Raw genomic sequence first — 18,189 nt, 5'->3', positions numbered from 1 at the left:
GATGGGCTGTTATGATCACTTGGAATCCCTGAAACAATTTGAGGCAACTCAGAGAGCTCTAGATTTGGAATTTGTTTGCTGGGAATGATTCTTGAGGTGCTCAGGGTGGGGATCTGTGACCTCTGGGACCTGAGAGGTGCTAGGGGCACTTCTAGCCGTGCTCTAATCAGGGCTTCAAGAGTCATTCAGCTTTCAAGGTCACTAGAGGTGCCCCAGAGCAGGGGTCTGCAGCCCTAGAGCATTGGGGGACTTAAGATCCCGCTGGAATAAAGTCTGACATCAGGCCTTTCCACTGGGCAGCTCCATGGACCCAGTGGAGCCTGGATGGGTTCAGGGGTCTAAGAGGCAACTGGGCAGAGAAATCAATGGGTGATGGAGTGTGGAAGATTCAGGGAACAGGCGCTCGGGACCAGGGAGTGTGCTGGGGCTTTGGGGCCCACACAGAGAGATCTGGCAAGGAGAACCCTGGCAGGCATGGAGCCAGGGGGTGGTCGCACTGGAAGCCCTGGCCCCACAGCGTCTCCCACGTCTTTGGGCTCTTTGGGCTCCGGGAGCGGTACCGGCTTCCGGGCCTCAGGGGCGTGGCCGACCCGCCGAGGTGCAGCCGGGGGCGAGGCTTCTGCGGAGCAGGGGCGTGTTCGATGGCGGGGCGTAGCCTCTGCTGGGCGGGGCTACGCGGAACCCGGGCGGCGGCGGAGGCGGCAGCGGCCGCGGCAGGAAATAGGGGCTGGGCCCCGCCGGCGCGAGATCCCATCCCAGCCCCGGTCCCCGCCGAGCGATCCTCGGGCTGGGCGATGGACGCAGCAGAGCCGGGTAGGCGGTCCGGGATACGGGATCTGAGAGGGACCTCCCCCAGCTGTACCCCACTTCCTAAATTGAGTGGTCTCGGCTGTCCCTTTCTGTCCAGAGAGTGGTGAAGGAGTCCCAAACGGGAGGGACACGGGCATCCTCCACTGGGTACCCCCAAACAGAGGGGGCCCAGGACATCATTCTCTGACCCCCTCCCCCTTTGGAGTCTTCACCCCGGATGCCTGGGGGAGGGGGCCCAGGAAGGGGAAGTGGCTGCTTCTGCTTCTGATATTTGTGATGGGGGCAGGGTGTCGCGACTGCTGATGGAGAGGGCGACGCGGCAGGATCCCCGCTCGGCTCCTCCATAGTCCAGGGAGTGGGCACTGCTGATCTGGGCTCCGTAGAAGGGGGCCTGTGGCAGAAATGTGGCCAGGTCTGACTTGTATTTCCGGCTGTCTTTGTGTCTCTGCTGTGCATGTTGAGTGTCATTTGGTCTTTATGTTCTTCTGGTTTTGGTCTGTTTGTGCCACAGGCTCTGTGCCGGTCTCTCCCACGTGTATTTCCATCTGTCTGGCCTGAGGTCCATGTGGTTCCATTGTCAAGCTGGCTCTCTCCCCAGGGACAGTGTGGCTGCATCTGGGGCATCTGTTTTGTTGCTTTGCTTCTGGGCCCATGTGTGTGTGGGTGTCTCCGTTCCTCTGAGCAGCTGTCTCTGTGTTGGGTTGTGCCTGAGTCCATCTGCCTGCCCTGAGTTGGCTTCACCCCAGGCCACACTGCCTCAATCCTGACTCTGACACCCACCCCGCACTCTCTACAGGTCCAGAACACTGTTTCTCTCTCCCTCCCCTCCAAACTACTGGCTAAGGGCCTAGGTGCTGCTGTGGGTGGAGGGAAGCTTCAATTGGTCCATGTATGACACTCCCTTCCCCCAGGGCTATCCCTGGCTCCCGAGAGCAGGAAGAGGTACAGTGACATCTTCCGGAGCCTGGACAACCTTGAGATCTCACTGGGGAACGTGTGAGTCTAAACCTGGGCCACCCCAAATCCCTAACCATTTAGGTACCTCATTAAGAACCTATAACATCTGGATCCACTTACCAAATAACCTGAGAAGTCCAGGATGGGTCCCTCCAAAACATGAAAAATCCCAAAATTCAGCCCTCCACCCCAACCTACTGGAAATCCCCCAAATGGTCCTAGGACCCCCATATATTCTTCTTGTGATCCCTTAAAACATTTGAGATCCTTATAATTCTACTCTATGAACTCCAGATTCACCTGGAACCTTTTAACTCCCTCAAGTCCCATTAAAAAAAACTCATCTGGTTCCCCGCAAAACCACTCAGGCGTCCCAGATACAAGAGATGTCACAGAGGTGATATGTCCAGGACTACCACTCAGATTGCCCTGGGGACTCCCAACACCCCTAACCAAGACAGACTGGGTGGAGGGTGGTATCCTGACACCCTTACCTCCCAGGACCCTTGAGATGCCGCCTGGAGACCCCGTGATTTCAGGAGACCCAGAATCTGACAAGACCCCTACAGCCACTGAGGTGAAGGGCGGAACCAAGGAGGCAGGGAGGAGGGGGTCCTCCAGGAGGAGGGGCTCTAGGGGTTGAGGCCTCTGGCCTGCTTGCTCCTGAATGCTGCCTCCCTCCCCTTCAGACCAATGAAACCAGCCTTTGGAGTGGCCCTTCCCTGGAGGGTCCTACATCCCTAACAGGTAGGGGACTTTGGGGCCGAGGGAATGAGGGCAGAGAGGAGTCCCTCCTTCAACTAGTCATCACCCACTGCCTGTTCTGTGTGCCAGGGACACAGCAGTACACAGGACAGAGCTGAGCTCCTCCCCTTAGGGAGCCCCCGTCTGAGTGGAGAATCAGTATAAAATTGCAACCTGGACAAGATCATAAACGGGTGTTTGGGGCAGCCATAGGGTGTAGAATAGGGGTCTCTGGTTTGGCCGATCTTGGGGTTCAGGGAAAGCTAACACAGAAGGTCAGAGTTCAGAGGTCTGAGGTTCACTTTTCTGCCCCAGGGGAGGAATTGGACTTGCGGCTCATACGGACCAAGGGGGGCGTGGATGCAGCTCTGGACTATGCCAAGACCTGGAGCCGCTATGCCAAGGAGCTACTGGCCTGGACGGAGAAGAGAGCCAGCCTTGGTGAGGGCCCCTCTGCCTTGCCCCAGGCTCCAGGGCCCAGGCAGTGCCCACACCGTGCTCAACTCAGACCCCTGCTGTCTTCCCCCAGAGCTAGAGTTTGCCAAAAGCATCATGAAAATCGCTGAGGCTGGCAAGGTGTCAATCCACCAGCAGGTAGCCATGAGCAGACCCCCCACCCCCTCTGCCCAGGGCCCAAGCCCTCCAGAACCGCAGCCCTGACCCCCTAGATCCTCAGCATCTTCTAACACCAACCTTCCCACCCCAGAGCCACATGCCACTGCAGTACATCTACACCCTGTTTCTGGAACATGACCTAAGCCTGGGAGCCCTGGCCATGGAAACAGTGGCCCAGCAGAAAAGAGATTATTACCAGGTGAGGGGGCCCTGCTGCATGCATTATTCCAGTCCCCTCTCCCTAGGAGGAAGGCACTACCATCAAGTGCCATTTTGCTCATGAGGAAGCTGAGGCCCAGGGATGCTGAGGAACTTGCCCAAGGCTACCCAGCAGAGATTCAAACCAAGCTTCCTGTGCAATTGCAAAACTGTGCTTTTGTTTGTTTGCAGGGCTTGGCATGGGGTTGGGGGTTGCTGAGTGATCCCAGGCAAAGAGCTTTGGCACATGTGGGTCCAGGCTTTAGAAAGGATCAGGTGAAGGGCCAGTGGGTGGGGGAGAGAGTGCAGACCCAAAAGAGGGTCCAGAATATGAAAGGCACGTGGTAGCAAGGAGCAGAAAGACTGGGACAGCCCTGAAGCAGCCCCCCATCTGTCCTCCTTGCCAGCCCCTAGCAGCCAAACGAACTGAAATCGAGAAATGGCGGAAGGAGTTTAAGGAGCAGTGGCTGAAAGAGCAGAAGCGGATGGTGAGGCCTGGCTGGGTGAGTGGGTGTGCGCTGGCTGGAGGTGGAGGAGAGGAAGAGGCTCTGATCTGTTCCCTTCTGTCCCTACCACCCCCGCCCCCCCACGGTCCCAGAATGAGGCAGTGCAGGCACTGCGGAGGGCCCAGCTCCAGTATGTGCAGCGCAGCGAGGACCTGTGGGTTCGCTCCCAGGCATCCCCTGAGGACCCGGCACCTCAGGCCTCGCCTGGGCCCAGCAAACAGCAGGAGCGGCGGCGGCGATCTCGAGAGGAGGCCCAGGCCAAGGTGGGGACCTGGTGCCATGCTCCCCAGCACTGTGGTGCACCCAGCCCCACACTTTGTCCCACATGTGTCCTGGCCCTGGTTTCCCTAGGTTCAGGAGGCCGTGGCGCTATATCAGGCCTCTGTCCGTGAAGCCAATGCACGGCAACAAGACCTGGAGGCTGCCAAACAGCGGATCGTGTCGCATGTGCGCAAGCTGGTGCTGCAGGGAGACGAAGTGCTGAGGCGGGTGAGACCCCTTCCCACTGCTGCCTCACACTCTCCTTTGGCCCCAGCCGGCCGCCTGCCCCTAACCCATCCCCAGGGCCTAGGACTCCTTCTCCCCAGACAGCCAGTTTCTGCCCTCAGTCCCTGACCACACCTCAGCTCTGGTGCCACCCACTTGGGGTCCTGTCTCTACCCCCCCAATTCTGGGCCAGGATGTGATCATGCCCTGCCCCAGCTGCCTCTCATTGCTTGCCCTGCCCCTAGACCCTGACCACACTGGGTGTCTCTAAAGGTCAGGCTCTGTCCCTCTCTCACTGAAGTCTGACCTAGCCCCCACCCCTGCAGGTGACCCTGGGACTGTTCGGGCTGCGAGGGGCGCAGGCGGAGCGTGGCCCTCGCGCCTTCGCTGCCCTGGCCGAGTGCTGTGAGCCCTTTGAGGCTGGCCAGCGCTACCAGGAGTTCGTGAGGGCGCTGCAGCCTGAGGCCCCACCACCCCCTCCACCTGCCTTCTCCTTCCAGGAATTTGTGCCCACTGCACACAGGTGGGGACCCACCCAGGAGCAGGGTCAGGAATGGGCCCCATAGACAGTGGCAGGCTGTTGGCACCACCAAGCTGAATACTCAGGATCAGAAAACTCAAAGCCTCGGTTCTTGGTTTAGTACCCAAGGCTTTTATCTGTGGGGGTGGGTCCAAACTTTGGGAGAGTCCAAACTTTAGGGTTACTGTACTGGGTGCTCACGGGTGTCGAGGTTTGCAGACGCAAGTGCTTGGAGTTGGGTGCTAGATGTAGTGCATAGGTGATGTCATCCCAAAGCAGTTTCCTGGTTATCAGACTCCTCAAATTCCTTTCAGCTCCCCTCTGGACATAAGAAAGAAGCCCTCTGGACCCCCACCCCCACGGCTGGATGAAAGTGCAGCTGAGGCTGGCCCTTGGGAGGACACAGGCATAAGTTGGCAAGGTGAGCATAGCAGGGAGGAGGCAGGAGTGGTGCTGGGGCAGGGGTCCATCCTAATTGATCTGTTTGCCCCTAGGGACTCCAGGCCCAACTCCAGGCAGCGATGTGGACAGTGTGGGCGGTGGCAGCGAATCTCGGTCCCTGGACTCTCCCACTTCCAGCCCAGGTGGGGCCAGGATCTGGCCCTAACCCGTTCCCTACCTCTAACCAGCCTCTAGACCCTGCCCAGGCTCTGACCCTCAATCTCTAACCTGTCATTTGACCTCTGACCTACCTGTACCCCTGACCTATTTCCTCATCCTCTGATCCATTCTCTTGAGCCAATTTCTGAATGACCCCACAGACTGCTGACCCATTCTCCAACCCCTAATATCAGACCTGACTTCCCTCCTGATTTCTAACCCTTTCCCCAAGGGCATCTGTGGGTAGTTCTGGAAAACCCAAAAACCAGGAATATCTCCTTAGCCCTGCAGCTTACCCATGACCCCTGTGACCCCTGTCTTCTATGATCCTTGACCCTCTGACTCCAGGCTCTGGCACAAGGCGGTTGATGAAGGTTTCATCCATAGGCACTGAGTCCTCAGATGACTTTGAGGAGCGAGATCCCGGTAAGGCTGGAAGCAGATGGGGCATGGCGGGGGGTGGACCAGGCACCCCTGACCCTGTGTCCCTGCAGACCTGGTAGATGGGCTGGAGAACGGCCCAGGAACCCCCTTCAGGAAGTGGACGCTCTCCAGTGCGGCCCAAACCCACCGGTTACGACGGCTACGGGGCCCAGCCAAGTGCCGTGAATGTGAAGCCTTCATGGTCAGCGGGACTGAGTGTGAGGAGGTGTGGCCGGAGCCCATCAACCAATGACCTCTTCTGACCCGAAGGACCTCCCTGACCCTAAGCACTTCCCTGACCTGAAATCCCTATTACCTTTCTGCCCTTGGGACATACCCTGATCTAACAGAATCCTATGAGTCCCCTGCCCCTGAGGATCTCTATGACCTCTCTTCCCCCCACTGACCCCTGATGACCTCCCTGACTCTATGACCTTCCTCTCAGTGCTTTCTGACCTGCCACAAGCGCTGCCTGGAGACTCTACTGATCCTCTGTGGACATAAGCGCCTCCCAGCCCGGACCCCCCTCTTTGGAGTCGACTTCCTGCAGCTGCCCAGGGACTTCCCGGAGGAGGTGCCCTTTGTGATCACCAGGTGCACAGCTGAGATAGAACAGCGTGCCCTGGGTGTGCAGGTGCTGCCCTGACTCTTGACCACCCCCAGTAGTGACCCAGCCCTCTTGATAGCCAGACTGGAAGTCAAGTATCTATTTCCTGCCCCTGCCCTGCAGGGCATTTATCGGGTCAGCGGGTCCCGGGTCCGTGTGGAGCGGCTGTGCCAGGCTTTTGAGAATGGTCGAGCACTGGTGGACATGTCAGGGAACTCGCCTCATGATGTCTCGAGTGTTCTCAAGCGGTTCCTCCAGGAGGTGGGTACTCAATGCTTGGGGGCAGGGGCTGGGCGGGCTCAGGCTGAGGGCCCTCTGCAGCCCACCTATACCCATGTCCCTCCCCCCATTCCACCCCCAGCTCACTGACCCCGTGGTCCCCTTCCACCTCTACGACGCCTTCATCTCTCTGGCTAAGACCCTGCATGCAGACCCTGGGCACGACCCTGGGACCCCCAGCCCCAGCCCTGAGGTTATCCGCTCGCTGAAGACCCTCTTGGTGCAGCTGCCTGACTCTAACTACAGCACCCTGCGGCACCTGGTGGCCCATCTGTTCAGGTGTGCACTGTCCCTGACCTTGAAATGTGACTTCTGACCTCAGCCACAGATTTGTGACTGTGTCCATGGATATGTCACATGACTACTGACATGACTACTGACCTCTGGGACTGACCCCTGACACTGACTTCTGATCTTCGCATGTGTTTTCTGAGCTCTGAATCTTAATACATGACTCCAGACTTTGGGGGCTCACCCCTGATCTCCACTGCTGGGCGTGTAGCTGCTGGTCTCAATGACTGGGACCACTTACCCATGACTTGGGCAAGTTGTCACTAGCCTAGCCTACTAGCCTCGCCTTCCTGATGGCCAGTGACCATCCATTCCATGCCCTGATCTTTTTCCTCATACCATCCCCAGGGTGGCTGCACAGTTTGAGGAAAACAAGATGTCTGCCAACAACCTGGGCATTGTGTTTGGGCCAACACTGCTGCGGCCACCGGACGGTCCAGGGGCAGCTGGTGCTGGCTCCGTCACCTGTCTACTAGACTCGGGGCACCAGGCCCAGCTCGTTGAGTTCCTCATTGTATACTATGAGCAAATCTTTGGGATGGACGACCTCCCTGTGGCCACTGAGCCTCCGCCCCAAGACCCCAGTCCGGCTCCTGGGCCTCTCACAAACAACCCTCAACCACCACCCTCCAACCTTGCCCCAGATCCCCTGCCCCTAGTCCTAGCCTCGGACCCCGACCCAGACTCTGAGCTCCATGGTACCTTGGAGAAGCATCCTGAGGCCACGCCTCCTGAGGTAGGAACCCACTGGGCCCGCAGACAGGAAGAGGGCCTTCTCTCCATTTAATCCTCTCACTTTCCTGTCTTCCTTCCTTTCTTTGCCTTTAAAATGTTCTCTTTCATTCCCTCTCTCCTTACACATGAGGAATGAAATGGTGAGTAATAATAATGGAGGTAATAATGGAGGAACAACAGGGTACAGCTCTGCAGGGTTACTAACATAGGTGATTATTTATTCTTTCAACAGAATGTTTATTGAGCATTTACTATGTACCAAGTATTGTTGTAGTAGGCATTACCAATATATCAGTGAGTAAATTATTCAGAGACCCCATCCTTTTGGTAACTGCAGTCCAGCGGGAAAGAAACCCACAACAAATAAGAAATATGGTGTAAAGTCAGTTTATAGGGCATTACAAGGTGACAAGTACTATGGAGAATAAAAGAAAGGGTAGCATAAGGTAAGAGACATTGGGGGTACCAAGGAGAGGCAGAGGGCAGTTTGTAGCAGTAAATAGGATGCTGTGAGCAGATCTCATGGAGAAGGTGGATTTGGGCAAAGACTGGAAAGATGTGAGGGAGGAATGAGCCAGGTGGAGATCCGGGGAAGGGTGTTCTAATGGGAACAGCCAATGCAAAGTCCCTGAGGTGAGAGCATGCCTGGTGTGTGTAGGATGTAGCCTTGAGTTGTAATGAATTAGTGAAGAGAAGGTGGTAGAAAGTGAGGCCAAAGAGGGGTCTGTGGAATGCCACACATTGTGCACTTACTGTGCATGGGCATTTTATAGGCTTCCTATCATCTCTACTGCAGCCCTGAGAGATAGATACTGTTAGTGAAAACCATTTACAGATGAGACTCCTACTGATGGCTTCCCTGCCCCTCAGATCCTGCTACACACACCATTCCTGAGAGCATGTGCCTCCCCTCACAGCAGCCCAGAGCTGGCAAAGGGCCTGTCAGTGAGCACTGGGTCTCTGAGAAATGGAATGGCTCAGAAAGTGCTTGGAACATGTAGAAAGAACTCCAGCTGCTCTTAGCATTTAGCTAAAGAATAAACTGAAGGATGTACAGATAAATTAAAAAGTGGGTGCAAGGTTATAGAGCAGAGCAGAAAGGAGACAGATAGTTCACCTGGTCCTAATGCGGACATGGCTAAGTCACTCCCTGGCCTGGCTCTCTGCTGAGCAAGGGCGTTCCTGCCCTCATGGAGTCCACAGTTGAGATGAATAATATTGTTCTGCACAAGGAGACAAGCTGTACTGTTAAGGGCATCGCCTCCCCAGATACCAAAACTGCAAAAGACCTTTTACATGTCCAGAAAAAAACCCTCAGCTCTCAAAGAACCTCAAAGAACTGGGATCTTATTATTGGGGTTTTGATCTTGGGTTTGTTCCTACAGATTCCAACTCCACAGAGTGACCACAGAGAAGTGGCTGAGGACACCAAAAAGGAAGAAGAGGAAGGTGAGTATGTTGGGGGGTAGCCCAGGAATCAGAGGGGTGTCCTTGCCTGGGATAGCTTGGCTGAGGTTTGACTCCCAGGTTATATCCAGAGGACTCAGGGGTGCTCAGCATTGACCATCCCAACCCACAGTGTCCAGCCAAGGTCCAGAGGACTCACTCCTGGGGACTCAATCCCGTGGCCACTTCAGCCGCCAGCCAGTGAAATATCCCCGGGGCGGAGCACGGCCTATCACCCACCAGCTGTCCAGCTTTGCCCTGGTAGCTTCCAAATTGTGTGAGGAGACCCCTATCACATCAGTGACGCGAGGGAGTTTGCGGAGGCGAGGACCTGGCCCTGTCACCTCCTCGCCTGAGGGCAGCCCTCTGCGCCGCACCCCGCTGCCCAAGCATTTTGAGATCACCCAGGAGACAGCCCGGCTACTCTCCAAGCTACCCAGCGAAGCTGTGCCCAAGGCCACCTGCTGCCCAGACTCCCAACCTGAGGAAGCTGAGGACCATCTTTGACCATCCCAGCCTTCTGACCAAGGGGGAAAGGACTGAGAAGGTGTTCAGTGTTGGGGGAACTGGAGAGTTCCTGCAAGGAAAGACTACATGGCCTGGGAGACTAAAACCCCTTTTGAAGCAATATACCAGTATTCCCCACTAGACATAGGTCACTGCCAAGCATCAGGGCCACTCAGGTTCAGAGGTTAGTCAGGGTCAACACTCAGGGTCATTACAAGTCATGGGATCCTTGGCATCCACTCTAGTCTCTAACCCCGGGGACAGGGGTACCTTTTGCTACTTTGGTTGTAGCCACTCCCCCACCTCTGCCTGCCTCCTTAGCTGCCTCAGGTGAGCAGCTCTTGGAGGGAGTGGGCAGCCCAGACTCAACATCCTTGTGGCACCTGGGGCCTGACGCCTGGGAATAAACTGTGTCCTTTATACCCTTGAGTGTCTTTTTTTTTTTTTTTTTTTTGCCAGGCAAGGGTGATGGGAGAGAGAGATGGGAGGGCAGCATCCTTTGGCCCCACTTTACCCACTGGAGGAACTAAGGCCCCCTTTCATCCCCAAACATCCTTGAGCACCTACAAGAAGTACGGGCTGGGCCCGGGCGCCCGGCTGAGTCACAACGGCCCGTCCCTCCCGGAGCTCCACGTCCCCGATCCGGTCCTGCATAATCAAACAAATATAACAAAGTGCAGATAACCGGGACAATGGGGCTGTGTGCTCTGGGCCGTGGGAGCCTAGGGCCGCCATAAGCCGGGCCGGGCAGGGGGCAGCGCGGCCGCGGGCGGAGGGCGTGGGGGTGGGGGTGGGATTTCCAGAAACTTGAGCGCGGCCCGAGGGTCGGCAGGGGCCGCAGAGGTCCGTGGGGCCCCGGGGGCCGCGCGCGCCGCATCTCGGGGCCGGGGACGCGGAGGCGGGGCGGGGGTCCCGGCGGTGGGAGCCCGGTCGGATCAGGGCGTGGCTTGGAGCTCGGCGACGGATTGGACGGCGGGGAGCGGGTGGGGTGGGGCCGGGCGGGGGCGCGGACCCTGAGACCACCCGGAGCTGCGCCCAGGCAGCGCGAGGTCACGGCGGGGACGTGGTGCGGTGAGTGGCTCAGCCCCGGGGGGCTCGGAACTGCGTGCGAGGCGGCGCGGACGGGGCGGGGGTCCCGCGCCGGAAGTGGAGGGCGACCGCGAGGCCGGGAGGAAATGGTGGGGGGCTGCGGTTCCGGAGACCCCGTCCCGACCGCGCCGGCGGAGGCGGGATTCCCCCAGGTGGCGGGGGCGGGGCGGGGCTCCCAGGTGGCGGGGGCGGGGCGCCGCGCGCAGGCAGGGGCGGGACCCCGCCCTCCGGCTCTCGGCGCCCGCGCCCGCGCCCGCGCCCCGCGCGCCCGGACGCTCGTCGGCTCCCGCGGTGGTGCCCAGGCTATGGGGCTGGGGCCTACCGCGTCCCCCCGGAGGCCGCCCGTCTGCGACGTGACGGGCCGCCCAGAGGAGGCCGGTACTGACGGTGGCGGGGGGGCGCGGGTCCCCGGGAGGGCGCGGCACGTGCCTGCGGGGCCCGGGCCCCGCCCCCTCCTCCCCTTTGCCCGGGCTCCTCCTCCAGCCTGGGGGCGCCCGGAGGCCCAGCGGCCGCCGCCTCCCTGGCCGCCCCCTTTGTCTGGGAGACCGCCGGGGTCCTCCGTGCCACCCGGGATTGCCCGGTACCCCGCCCGCCTCGGGAACGCTCGCGCCCGGAACCCGCCGCCCAACTTCTGGGCCGCGTCGCTGCCGGCTCTGGTGGACCCGGTCGCTTCCACGCTCAAGCACGGGCCGCCTGCAGGGTCCCAGCAGCGACTCCACCCTGCTCACACACGCCCCTTGGGCTCTGCTTTCTGCGCTGATCCCGGCACCGAGCGTTCCGTCCCTCACCCACTTGCACAGCTCCTGGCGCTTTGTCCCTGCTTCCCCGCCACCCACCCCCCAGTACAGATTGGGCGCGCTTGGGTAGATGATTTTTTGTTGTTTTCATTTGTTTGATTTTGCTTAAGTTAAAACAAACAGCCAGTCATTTGATTTGGGGGGGGATAATCTTTGTAAGGGTCTTAGTAAATGAGCAACAGCTGCCCATCCCCCACACTCCCACCAGGGAGCTTGCTTTCCCGGTTACCCTGGGCTCCACCACTGCCACTTTATCCCGAGTCTGAGACCCTCGCCCTTCCTGTCCTGACCCCCACCCTCACTGGCTGCTGCTCATTCCTGTGTCCTTCGAACAAATGCCACCTCTACTGACCTCTCCCTCTGTGCCCCCAGATGGTCACCATGGGCCAGTGCTACTACAACGAGACCATCGGCTTCTTCTACAACAACAGTGGCAAGGAACTCAGCTCCCACTGGCGGCCCAAAGATGTGGTTGTGGTGGCCCTGGGGCTGACAGTCAGCGTGCTGGTGCTGCTGACCAACTTGCTGGTCATCGCAGCCATTGCTTCCAACCGACGATTCCACCAGCCCATTTACTACCTGCTTGGCAACCTGGCCGCGGCTGACCTCTTTGCTGGTGTGGCCTACCTCTTCCTCATGTTCCACACGGGCCCTCGCACAGCCCGGCTCTCGCTGGAGGGCTGGTTCGTGCGGCAGGGCCTGCTGGACACGAGCCTGACGGCATCGGTGGCCACACTGCTAGCCATCGCCGTGGAGCGGCACCGCAGCGTGATGGCTGTGCAGCTGCACAGCCGCCTGCCCAGAGGCCGAGTCGTCATGCTCATCGTGGGGGTGTGGGTGGCTGCACTGGGCCTGGGGCTGCTGCCGGCCCACTCCTGGCACTGCCTCTGTGCCCTGGACCGCTGCTCACGCATGGCCCCCCTGCTCAGCCGCTCCTATCTGGCTGTCTGGGCCCTGTCCAGCCTGCTTGTCTTCCTGCTCATGGTGGCTGTCTACACCCGCATTTTCTTCTATGTGAGGCGGAGGGTGCAGCGCATGGCAGAGCACGTCAGCTGCCACCCGCGCTACCGAGAGACCACACTCAGCCTGGTCAAGACCGTTGTCATTATCCTGGGTGAGTGAGTGCCCAGGGTTGCGGGCCCAGGGTTGCGGGAACCCTGCTTCCCCCCAACTCCCACAAGGCATGGGAGGGCATGATTTGGGTGGGGAATGTTCTCCAAGGAGGTGACATCTGAGCAGAGACCTGAATGCTGGGCAGGGAAGAGTTCCAAGCAGAGGGAACAGAAGGTGAGAGCCCTGCAGGACTGGGCTGTGCCTCCAAAGAGGAGAGGAGGCCCGTGTGGCTGGAGAGAAGCAGGAGAAAAAGGTCAGCACCGCCTCGAAGGGCACAGGCAAGAGTCAGATTTTGTTCTGAGTTCTGTGGGAAGCCCTCAGGAGTTCTTAGTAGGGAGTAATGAGGTCAGTCTGGCTGTAGAGTGGTCTGAGTGGGGGAGGTAGCCAGGTTATCCTGCGAGGATACACTCCCCTACCCCTAAGAACAAGGAGTGACTCTTCCCTATGACCCTCTTTCTCCCCACCAAGTAACACCTCTCCCACAATGACCTCCTTCCCCCCATAGAACAAATTTTCATGTAGAAATGTCCAGCACCCTGTCTACCGTGTACCAGGTTAGGAAAGGCATCCCTTCTGGCAGATAAATTAGAAAGGTGTCGGGCGGCTCTTGCCCTGCAAACTACACGGCTGTTGTCTGAGCTCTGGAGATCCTTCCAGGCCTGATCTCTGACCTGTGGGTTTTGGGCCCCAATAGCTAGCCTTGCTCACCTCAGGCTCCATCCTACAGGGGCGTTCGTGGTCTGCTGGACTCCAGGCCAGGTGGTGCTGCTCCTGGATGGTCTGGGCTGCAAGTCCTGCAACGTCCTGGCGGTGGAGAAGTATTTCCTACTCCTGGCCGAGGCCAACTCACTGGTCAACGCCGTGGTGTACTCGTGCCGAGATGCTGAGATGCGCCGCACCTTCCGCCGCCTCCTCTGCTGTCTGTGCCTACGCCGGTCCACCCACGAGTCTGCCCGCTATGCACCCTCAGCCCGAACAGGTGCCAGCACTCGCATCATGCTTCCTGAGAATGGCCACTCCTTGATGGACTCCACCCTTTAGCCGACCTGGGACTTCAGTGGGGTGCTGCAAATGCCAGATTATGGCCTCCGACCACTGGTGAATGCACCTGGCTCTACCTAAGCTGCAGGACAGACATTCAGTCTGCCATGGCACAACTCCACTGCCAGCCTGCCTCAGGGTCTGGGGGAGTGGGGTCATCTCTCAATGCCCAGGAGAGAGTCAGAAGGGATTCAGGAATCTGCCCTTCAATTATCTCAGGTTGTGGGGGTTTTTAACTGACATTTTCTATTTTTACTGCTCATCCCTGGTAAACCCTGTGGACTACTTCCCTGTCTGTGGTGGTGTGGGTGTTTAAGATGGGAGAGATGAGAGCTCTCTCAGGCCACTCTGCTCAGTGTGACAGGGTGACAAGGATGGACCATGGATGCACTATCTGCCTGAATCTGATTCTTCAGGAGTGCAGACTGAGGGGTGCTGAGCATGAGCTGGGAAAAGGTTTGTGGACCCTTGCAGCCTCTGGGGTCCTGCCTGTCCCTATTAGAATTGAGGAGTTTGTGGGGAGAATGTGCTATAAGGAGTAAACCTTTCTCTCTGCTGAGGTCTCCAGAGCATTTTGTCATCAACTCAGATGGTCCATCTGTCCCTGTGTCCCAGAATTGTGCACCTAGGCTTGGGCTAGGCTGGGATCTCCTCAGCCCTAGTTCTCTTTTCTCTTTGATCTCTGTACAGCTGTTACTCCCTCTCTCTCTTTTTAAAGTAAACTCTCTACCCAACATGGGACTCGACCTCACAACCGCGAGATCAAGAGTGGCATGCTCTACTAACGGAGCCAGCCAGATGCCCTATTCAATCTCTCTTGTTGGAGGTTGCCTCCGTTTTGCCTACTCCCCTGCCTCTGACTCACCCCCATCTGTCTCTGTCCTCTAGAGCCCACAGTGGTCTCTGACCTGTGTGAGCCCTCTTTCTCCTGCCTGCCCTTTCGTCTGAGTCCAGACTATTACAGTCATGTGTGTCGATCCCACAGTGGGAGTGGGGCCCACAGAGTAGGGTGCAAGATATGAGAGTTGCTGTTTCTCCAGCTCCTCTGATGTGCCTGGCACGCTGACAAGCACTGTAGGTGCATTATTTAATCATTACTTGCATCTTGTGGTGCAGATGCACACTTATTTTCACATGAAGACAGTGAAGTTGCAGTATGGCCTGTGGCTGGATACACAGCTTCAAAAGGCTATGGAGGTGAACCGAGAGACTTGAGAGGCCCCTGGAGAAAGAGCTTTGGATCCCTACAATGTCCAGAGTTGGTCACAAACTCAGCCTGGTTTTCTTCACCTCACCTCACAGCCCTCCAAGGCTTTAGACATGCCATGATGAGCCCCACCCTCAGATGCTCATAGAGGCATCCTGCCAGGTACAGTATAGACTAGAATCTGGATTCCACTTCAGCAGGGAGGAGACAGGGTTATAGCTCTACTTAAGGTTCACATGCTAAATAGCCAGAATTTGGACTCAGGCCTTGCATTAGAAGCCAAATTCTTAAGCCAGTAAAGCATATATTACTGAAGAACCAAAAACATCTAGTCCTATGTTAAATGGGGCTGGCTTTCCCTTTGGGAAAACTCCCTTTATCCTAAAACAGCTCTGTGAGGAGGCAAGAATGAACTGGGTTGCTGGGAACTTCAGGGTCCAAGGTGGGCAGCACATCTTCTAGGGCCTGAGGCCAGAATCTCCAGAGATGGTGAGCCAACCAAGTGCCTTCCACCATGGATCTGGGCACAGGACCATAAAAGATACATTCCTTGCCTCCATGGAGCTCTAGGACTATTAGACAAACATGTCCCTTTGGGTGTCAACACCAATTCCTATAGGGTGGAGAGCCCAAAGGTAGCTGTGTTTCACTTGCTCTTGCATCAGCATCCCCCAGTTCTAACCCACACTCCTCTGGTCTCCTTTGGCATCTTGTCCCATTGGTTTTTCTCTCTCTTGTAGGTCTCTCTTCCCTTCAACCTTTGGTCCCTAAAGCGTTCAACCCCCTGCTTCCACCACTGTTCTCTGAAAGACACCAAAATTACCCATAACTTAGGCTTCCTGTGTAGGGCTGCACTAGCTGCTGAACTTTTGTGCAGGGCAACAACCCTCCATGGTCCCCACAAATTCTAGTACTTTCTCTTATTGGGACCCAGTGTTGAGTTTCCTTAATCAGAGAGCGCTTTTTTTTTTTTTTTTTAAAGATTTTATTCATGAGAGATGCAGAGAGAGAGAGAGAGGCAGAGACATAGGCAGAGGGAGAAGCTCCCTCTGGGGAGCCTGATGTGGGACTCGATCCCAGGGCCTACCCTCCATCATGACCTGAGCCTAAAGTAGATGCTCAACCACTGAGCCACCCAGGAACCCCACCAGAGAGTTTTGAAGTGGTTCCTAACACCAGCCTCTATCACTCATTTCCATTCCCTGCTGTCTTTTTTGGAGTCCTCCAATCCAATCACACCAGATAGTGTTTGAGTTTCCTCTCCAGCAGCAATGGGAAGAAGATGGGCCCTGCCCCAAAGGGTTCACAGAGAGGCTGAGGACCTTTATGAGACTGCATCTGGAATCTGTTCTCAGAGCAAAGGCTCCACCAGGTCCCAGTGACTTTGGAGAAGTGAGTCGTGTCCAGTCAGTTCCTTTTCTCTCACTCGAGGATCCTTCTCTGATGCAGTGAGCACTAATGGCTAGAAACCAAGACTTGTGGAGGTTCACTGTTACTTGGGGTACACCTCAGAGGAGACCGTCAGGAAGCATCCTTCAGTAGTTCAGTAAGTCTGCGTGGGTGTTCTAAGGTCAGATTGCAGTTGATGGAGAGAATGGATAAACCAGAGGTCATTTATAAGCTGGACCTTGAAAAGAGAATTGATTTGTGTAGCAGAGAAAAATCACTCCGTGCAAATCTTCCAGCCACCATCACCGCACCCCTCGTCAAAAGTTCCGGGGAGAGGGGGGTAGAGCCAGGAGGTCGGGAGCCCTCCTGACGGGGCAGAGACTGAGGGGACCATTAGGGTACTGAGGGGGGGCCTGGGTCTCAGGGCTTCTGTAGATGGTGGGTTTTGGTGGGGATCTGAGAAATCTCAGGATTTCTGAGAAGGAAGGGGTGGTTTGAAGGAGGAGTGGGGTTCTCTGAAGAGTGGGGACTGGGAAGAGATGTGGGTTCCTGAGGAAGTGGGGGCATCAGAGTGGAGACCTGTGAGGAGTGAGGACTCTAAGGAGGAGTGGGGGCTCTGCAGGGGAGTAAAGGGCTCTGCGGCGATGTCGGCGGGGGCGGTGGACTCAGACTTGAGGGTCTCTGAGAAGATGCGGGACCTCTCTGAGGAGGGGCAGGGGCTCTGAGGAGACGTGAGGGCCCCAGGAAGGATTAAGGTCCCTAAGCGGGAGTCCTTGCTCTGAGCAGGTGAGGAAGGCGGAGATCTGAGCGGTGGAAGGAGGGTGTGGGTGCGAAGAGCCGTTGCCTCGGCAACTCCCAGCCGAGCCCTGGGCCGTTGAAGGGAGCTGTTAGGGGCGCGTCTGTGGGCGGGGCGCGGCGGCCCGGGCGGCGGCGGCGGGGCGTGTCCGTGGGCGGGGCGCGGCGGCCCGGGCGGCGGCAATTGGCTGGCGGCGGCGGGGGGCGTGTCCGTGGGCGGGGCGCGGCGGCCTGGCTGGCGGCGGTTGGCTGGAGGCAGCGGCGAGGGGTGGGGTCTGGGCGCGCGCGCGCACAGCGCGCGGGGGGCGGTGGTTGGCTGCGGCCCCCCTGTGAGCGCTCCAGGCCCGGCGGCACCGAGTCAGCGCTTGCCCGGCCCCGCCGCCCATGGAGTCCCCTCCGCGCCCGCAGCGCCCCGCGCCGCCTCCCCCGGCCCCGCGCCGCCCGCCGCCCGGGCCCCCGCCGGGCCCCGACACAGGCGAGGTCCTGCAGCAGATCATGGCCATCACCGACCAGAGCCTGGAGGAGGCGCAGGCCAGGTGCTGCGCGGGCTCGACGGGGGCGGGGGCCGGGGCCACCCAAAGTGGCGGCAGAGAAGGGGGCGGGCCCAGGGGCCAAGGCCAAGTTGACTGGAGGCTGAGGGGTGAGGAGGGTGCAGTGTGAGAGCGTGAGAGGGGAGATGTGGGGGCTCGGGGAGGGCTGAGGGGGGCGGGTTCTGAGGCCGAAGGGATTTATGAGGTTAAAATGCGACAGATTGAAAGGCTTGTGGGGCTAAGCAGCGGGTGATGGGTTTTAGGGGCCCATCCTGGGGTGAGAGGGATGGGTTTAGGAGGAGTTTGTGAATGGGGAGGTATGTGGTGAAAGGCAGTTTTGGGGTTTATGAAATGTAAGGGTTAAGAGGAAAGAAGGAAGGTGTAGGGGCTGAGAGATGGGATTTGTGAAGGATGGACAGCTAAATGGATCCATTAGTGAGACTTCTGAGGTGGGAAGTTTTGAGAGAGATGATGGAGAGTGAGTTGTGGGCAGTGGGACTTACG

The 18,189-nt window shown here is 58.0% G+C and overlaps 3 protein-coding genes across 7 annotated transcripts in view; all 3 read left to right on the top strand.

Annotated features, from left to right (window-relative positions):
* The first annotated feature begins 672 nt into the window (after window positions 1-672).
* Window positions 673-10,146, top strand: LOC121496176 (GEM interacting protein). Of its 3 annotated transcripts, XM_041764490.1 has the most exons (22): window positions 684-813; window positions 1,097-1,222; window positions 1,722-1,806; window positions 2,269-2,344; window positions 2,457-2,514; window positions 2,827-2,952; window positions 3,041-3,105; window positions 3,218-3,325; window positions 3,732-3,812; window positions 3,923-4,093; window positions 4,182-4,319; window positions 4,643-4,839; window positions 5,151-5,257; window positions 5,331-5,420; window positions 5,785-5,862; window positions 5,931-6,085; window positions 6,305-6,493; window positions 6,590-6,727; window positions 6,828-7,024; window positions 7,385-7,772; window positions 9,157-9,220; window positions 9,351-10,146. In XM_041764490.1, exons 2-22 carry the CDS (start codon window positions 1,213-1,215, stop codon window positions 9,722-9,724), a joined length of 2,895 nt encoding a protein of 964 aa, XP_041620424.1. In that variant the 5' UTR covers window positions 684-813; window positions 1,097-1,212; the 3' UTR covers window positions 9,725-10,146. The 3 variants fall into 3 exon arrangements, with proteins under 3 accessions (XP_041620422.1, XP_041620424.1, XP_041620425.1); XM_041764488.1 differs by lacking the exon at window positions 1,097-1,222 and having other exon boundaries at window positions 673-813; XM_041764491.1 differs by lacking the exons at window positions 684-813; window positions 1,097-1,222; window positions 2,269-2,344 and having other exon boundaries at window positions 1,762-1,806.
* Window positions 10,147-10,493: 347 nt separating this feature from the next.
* LPAR2 (lysophosphatidic acid receptor 2) lies at window positions 10,494-14,503 on the top strand. Of its 3 annotated transcripts, none has more exons than XM_041763049.1 (3): window positions 10,494-10,795; window positions 11,983-12,724; window positions 12,869-13,276. In XM_041763049.1, the coding sequence occupies exons 2-3, from the start codon at window positions 11,983-11,985 to the stop codon at window positions 13,105-13,107; spliced, it is 981 nt and encodes a 326-aa protein (XP_041618983.1). In that variant the 5' UTR covers window positions 10,494-10,795; the 3' UTR covers window positions 13,108-13,276. The 3 variants fall into 3 exon arrangements, with proteins under 3 accessions (XP_041618983.1, XP_041618981.1, XP_041618982.1); XM_041763047.1 differs by lacking the exon at window positions 12,869-13,276 and adding an exon at window positions 13,451-14,503 and having other exon boundaries at window positions 10,497-10,795; XM_041763048.1 differs by lacking the exons at window positions 10,494-10,795; window positions 12,869-13,276 and adding exons at window positions 11,068-11,191; window positions 13,451-14,503.
* Window positions 14,504-17,473: 2,970 nt separating this feature from the next.
* PBX4 (PBX homeobox 4) overlaps window positions 17,474-18,189 on the top strand; it is a 37,208-nt gene continuing 36,492 nt past the window's right edge. The window contains exon 1 of the mRNA XM_041760459.1: window positions 17,474-17,691. Within this exon, the coding sequence (XP_041616393.1) occupies window positions 17,540-17,691 (152 nt within the window). The 5' untranslated portion in view covers window positions 17,474-17,539. The remainder of the gene's footprint in view (window positions 17,692-18,189) is intronic.

The sequence above is a fragment of the Vulpes lagopus genome, chromosome 7 (assembly GCF_018345385.1).
Source record: "Vulpes lagopus strain Blue_001 chromosome 7, ASM1834538v1, whole genome shotgun sequence".
Taxonomy (NCBI): domain Eukaryota; kingdom Metazoa; phylum Chordata; class Mammalia; order Carnivora; family Canidae; genus Vulpes; species Vulpes lagopus.
Note: the sequence above shows the minus strand (reverse complement) of the source record. Positions and strands in the feature narration are given on the sequence as shown.

Coding starts and splice junctions, on each gene's coding strand:
- LOC121496176 (XM_041764488.1), top strand. Junction 4,320..4,642: donor GAGACGAAGTGCTGAGGCGG/GTGAGACCCCTT, acceptor CCACCCCTGCAG/GTGACCCTGGGACTGTTCGG. Junction 5,421..5,784: donor CTCTCCCACTTCCAGCCCAG/GTGGGGCCAGGA, acceptor CTCTGACTCCAG/GCTCTGGCACAAGGCGGTTG.
- LPAR2 (XM_041763047.1), top strand. CDS start 11,983: ATGGTCACCATGGGCCAGTGCTACTACAACGAGACCATCGGCTTCTTC. Junction 12,725..13,450: donor GACCGTTGTCATTATCCTGG/GTGAGTGAGTGC, acceptor TCCATCCTACAG/GGGCGTTCGTGGTCTGCTGG.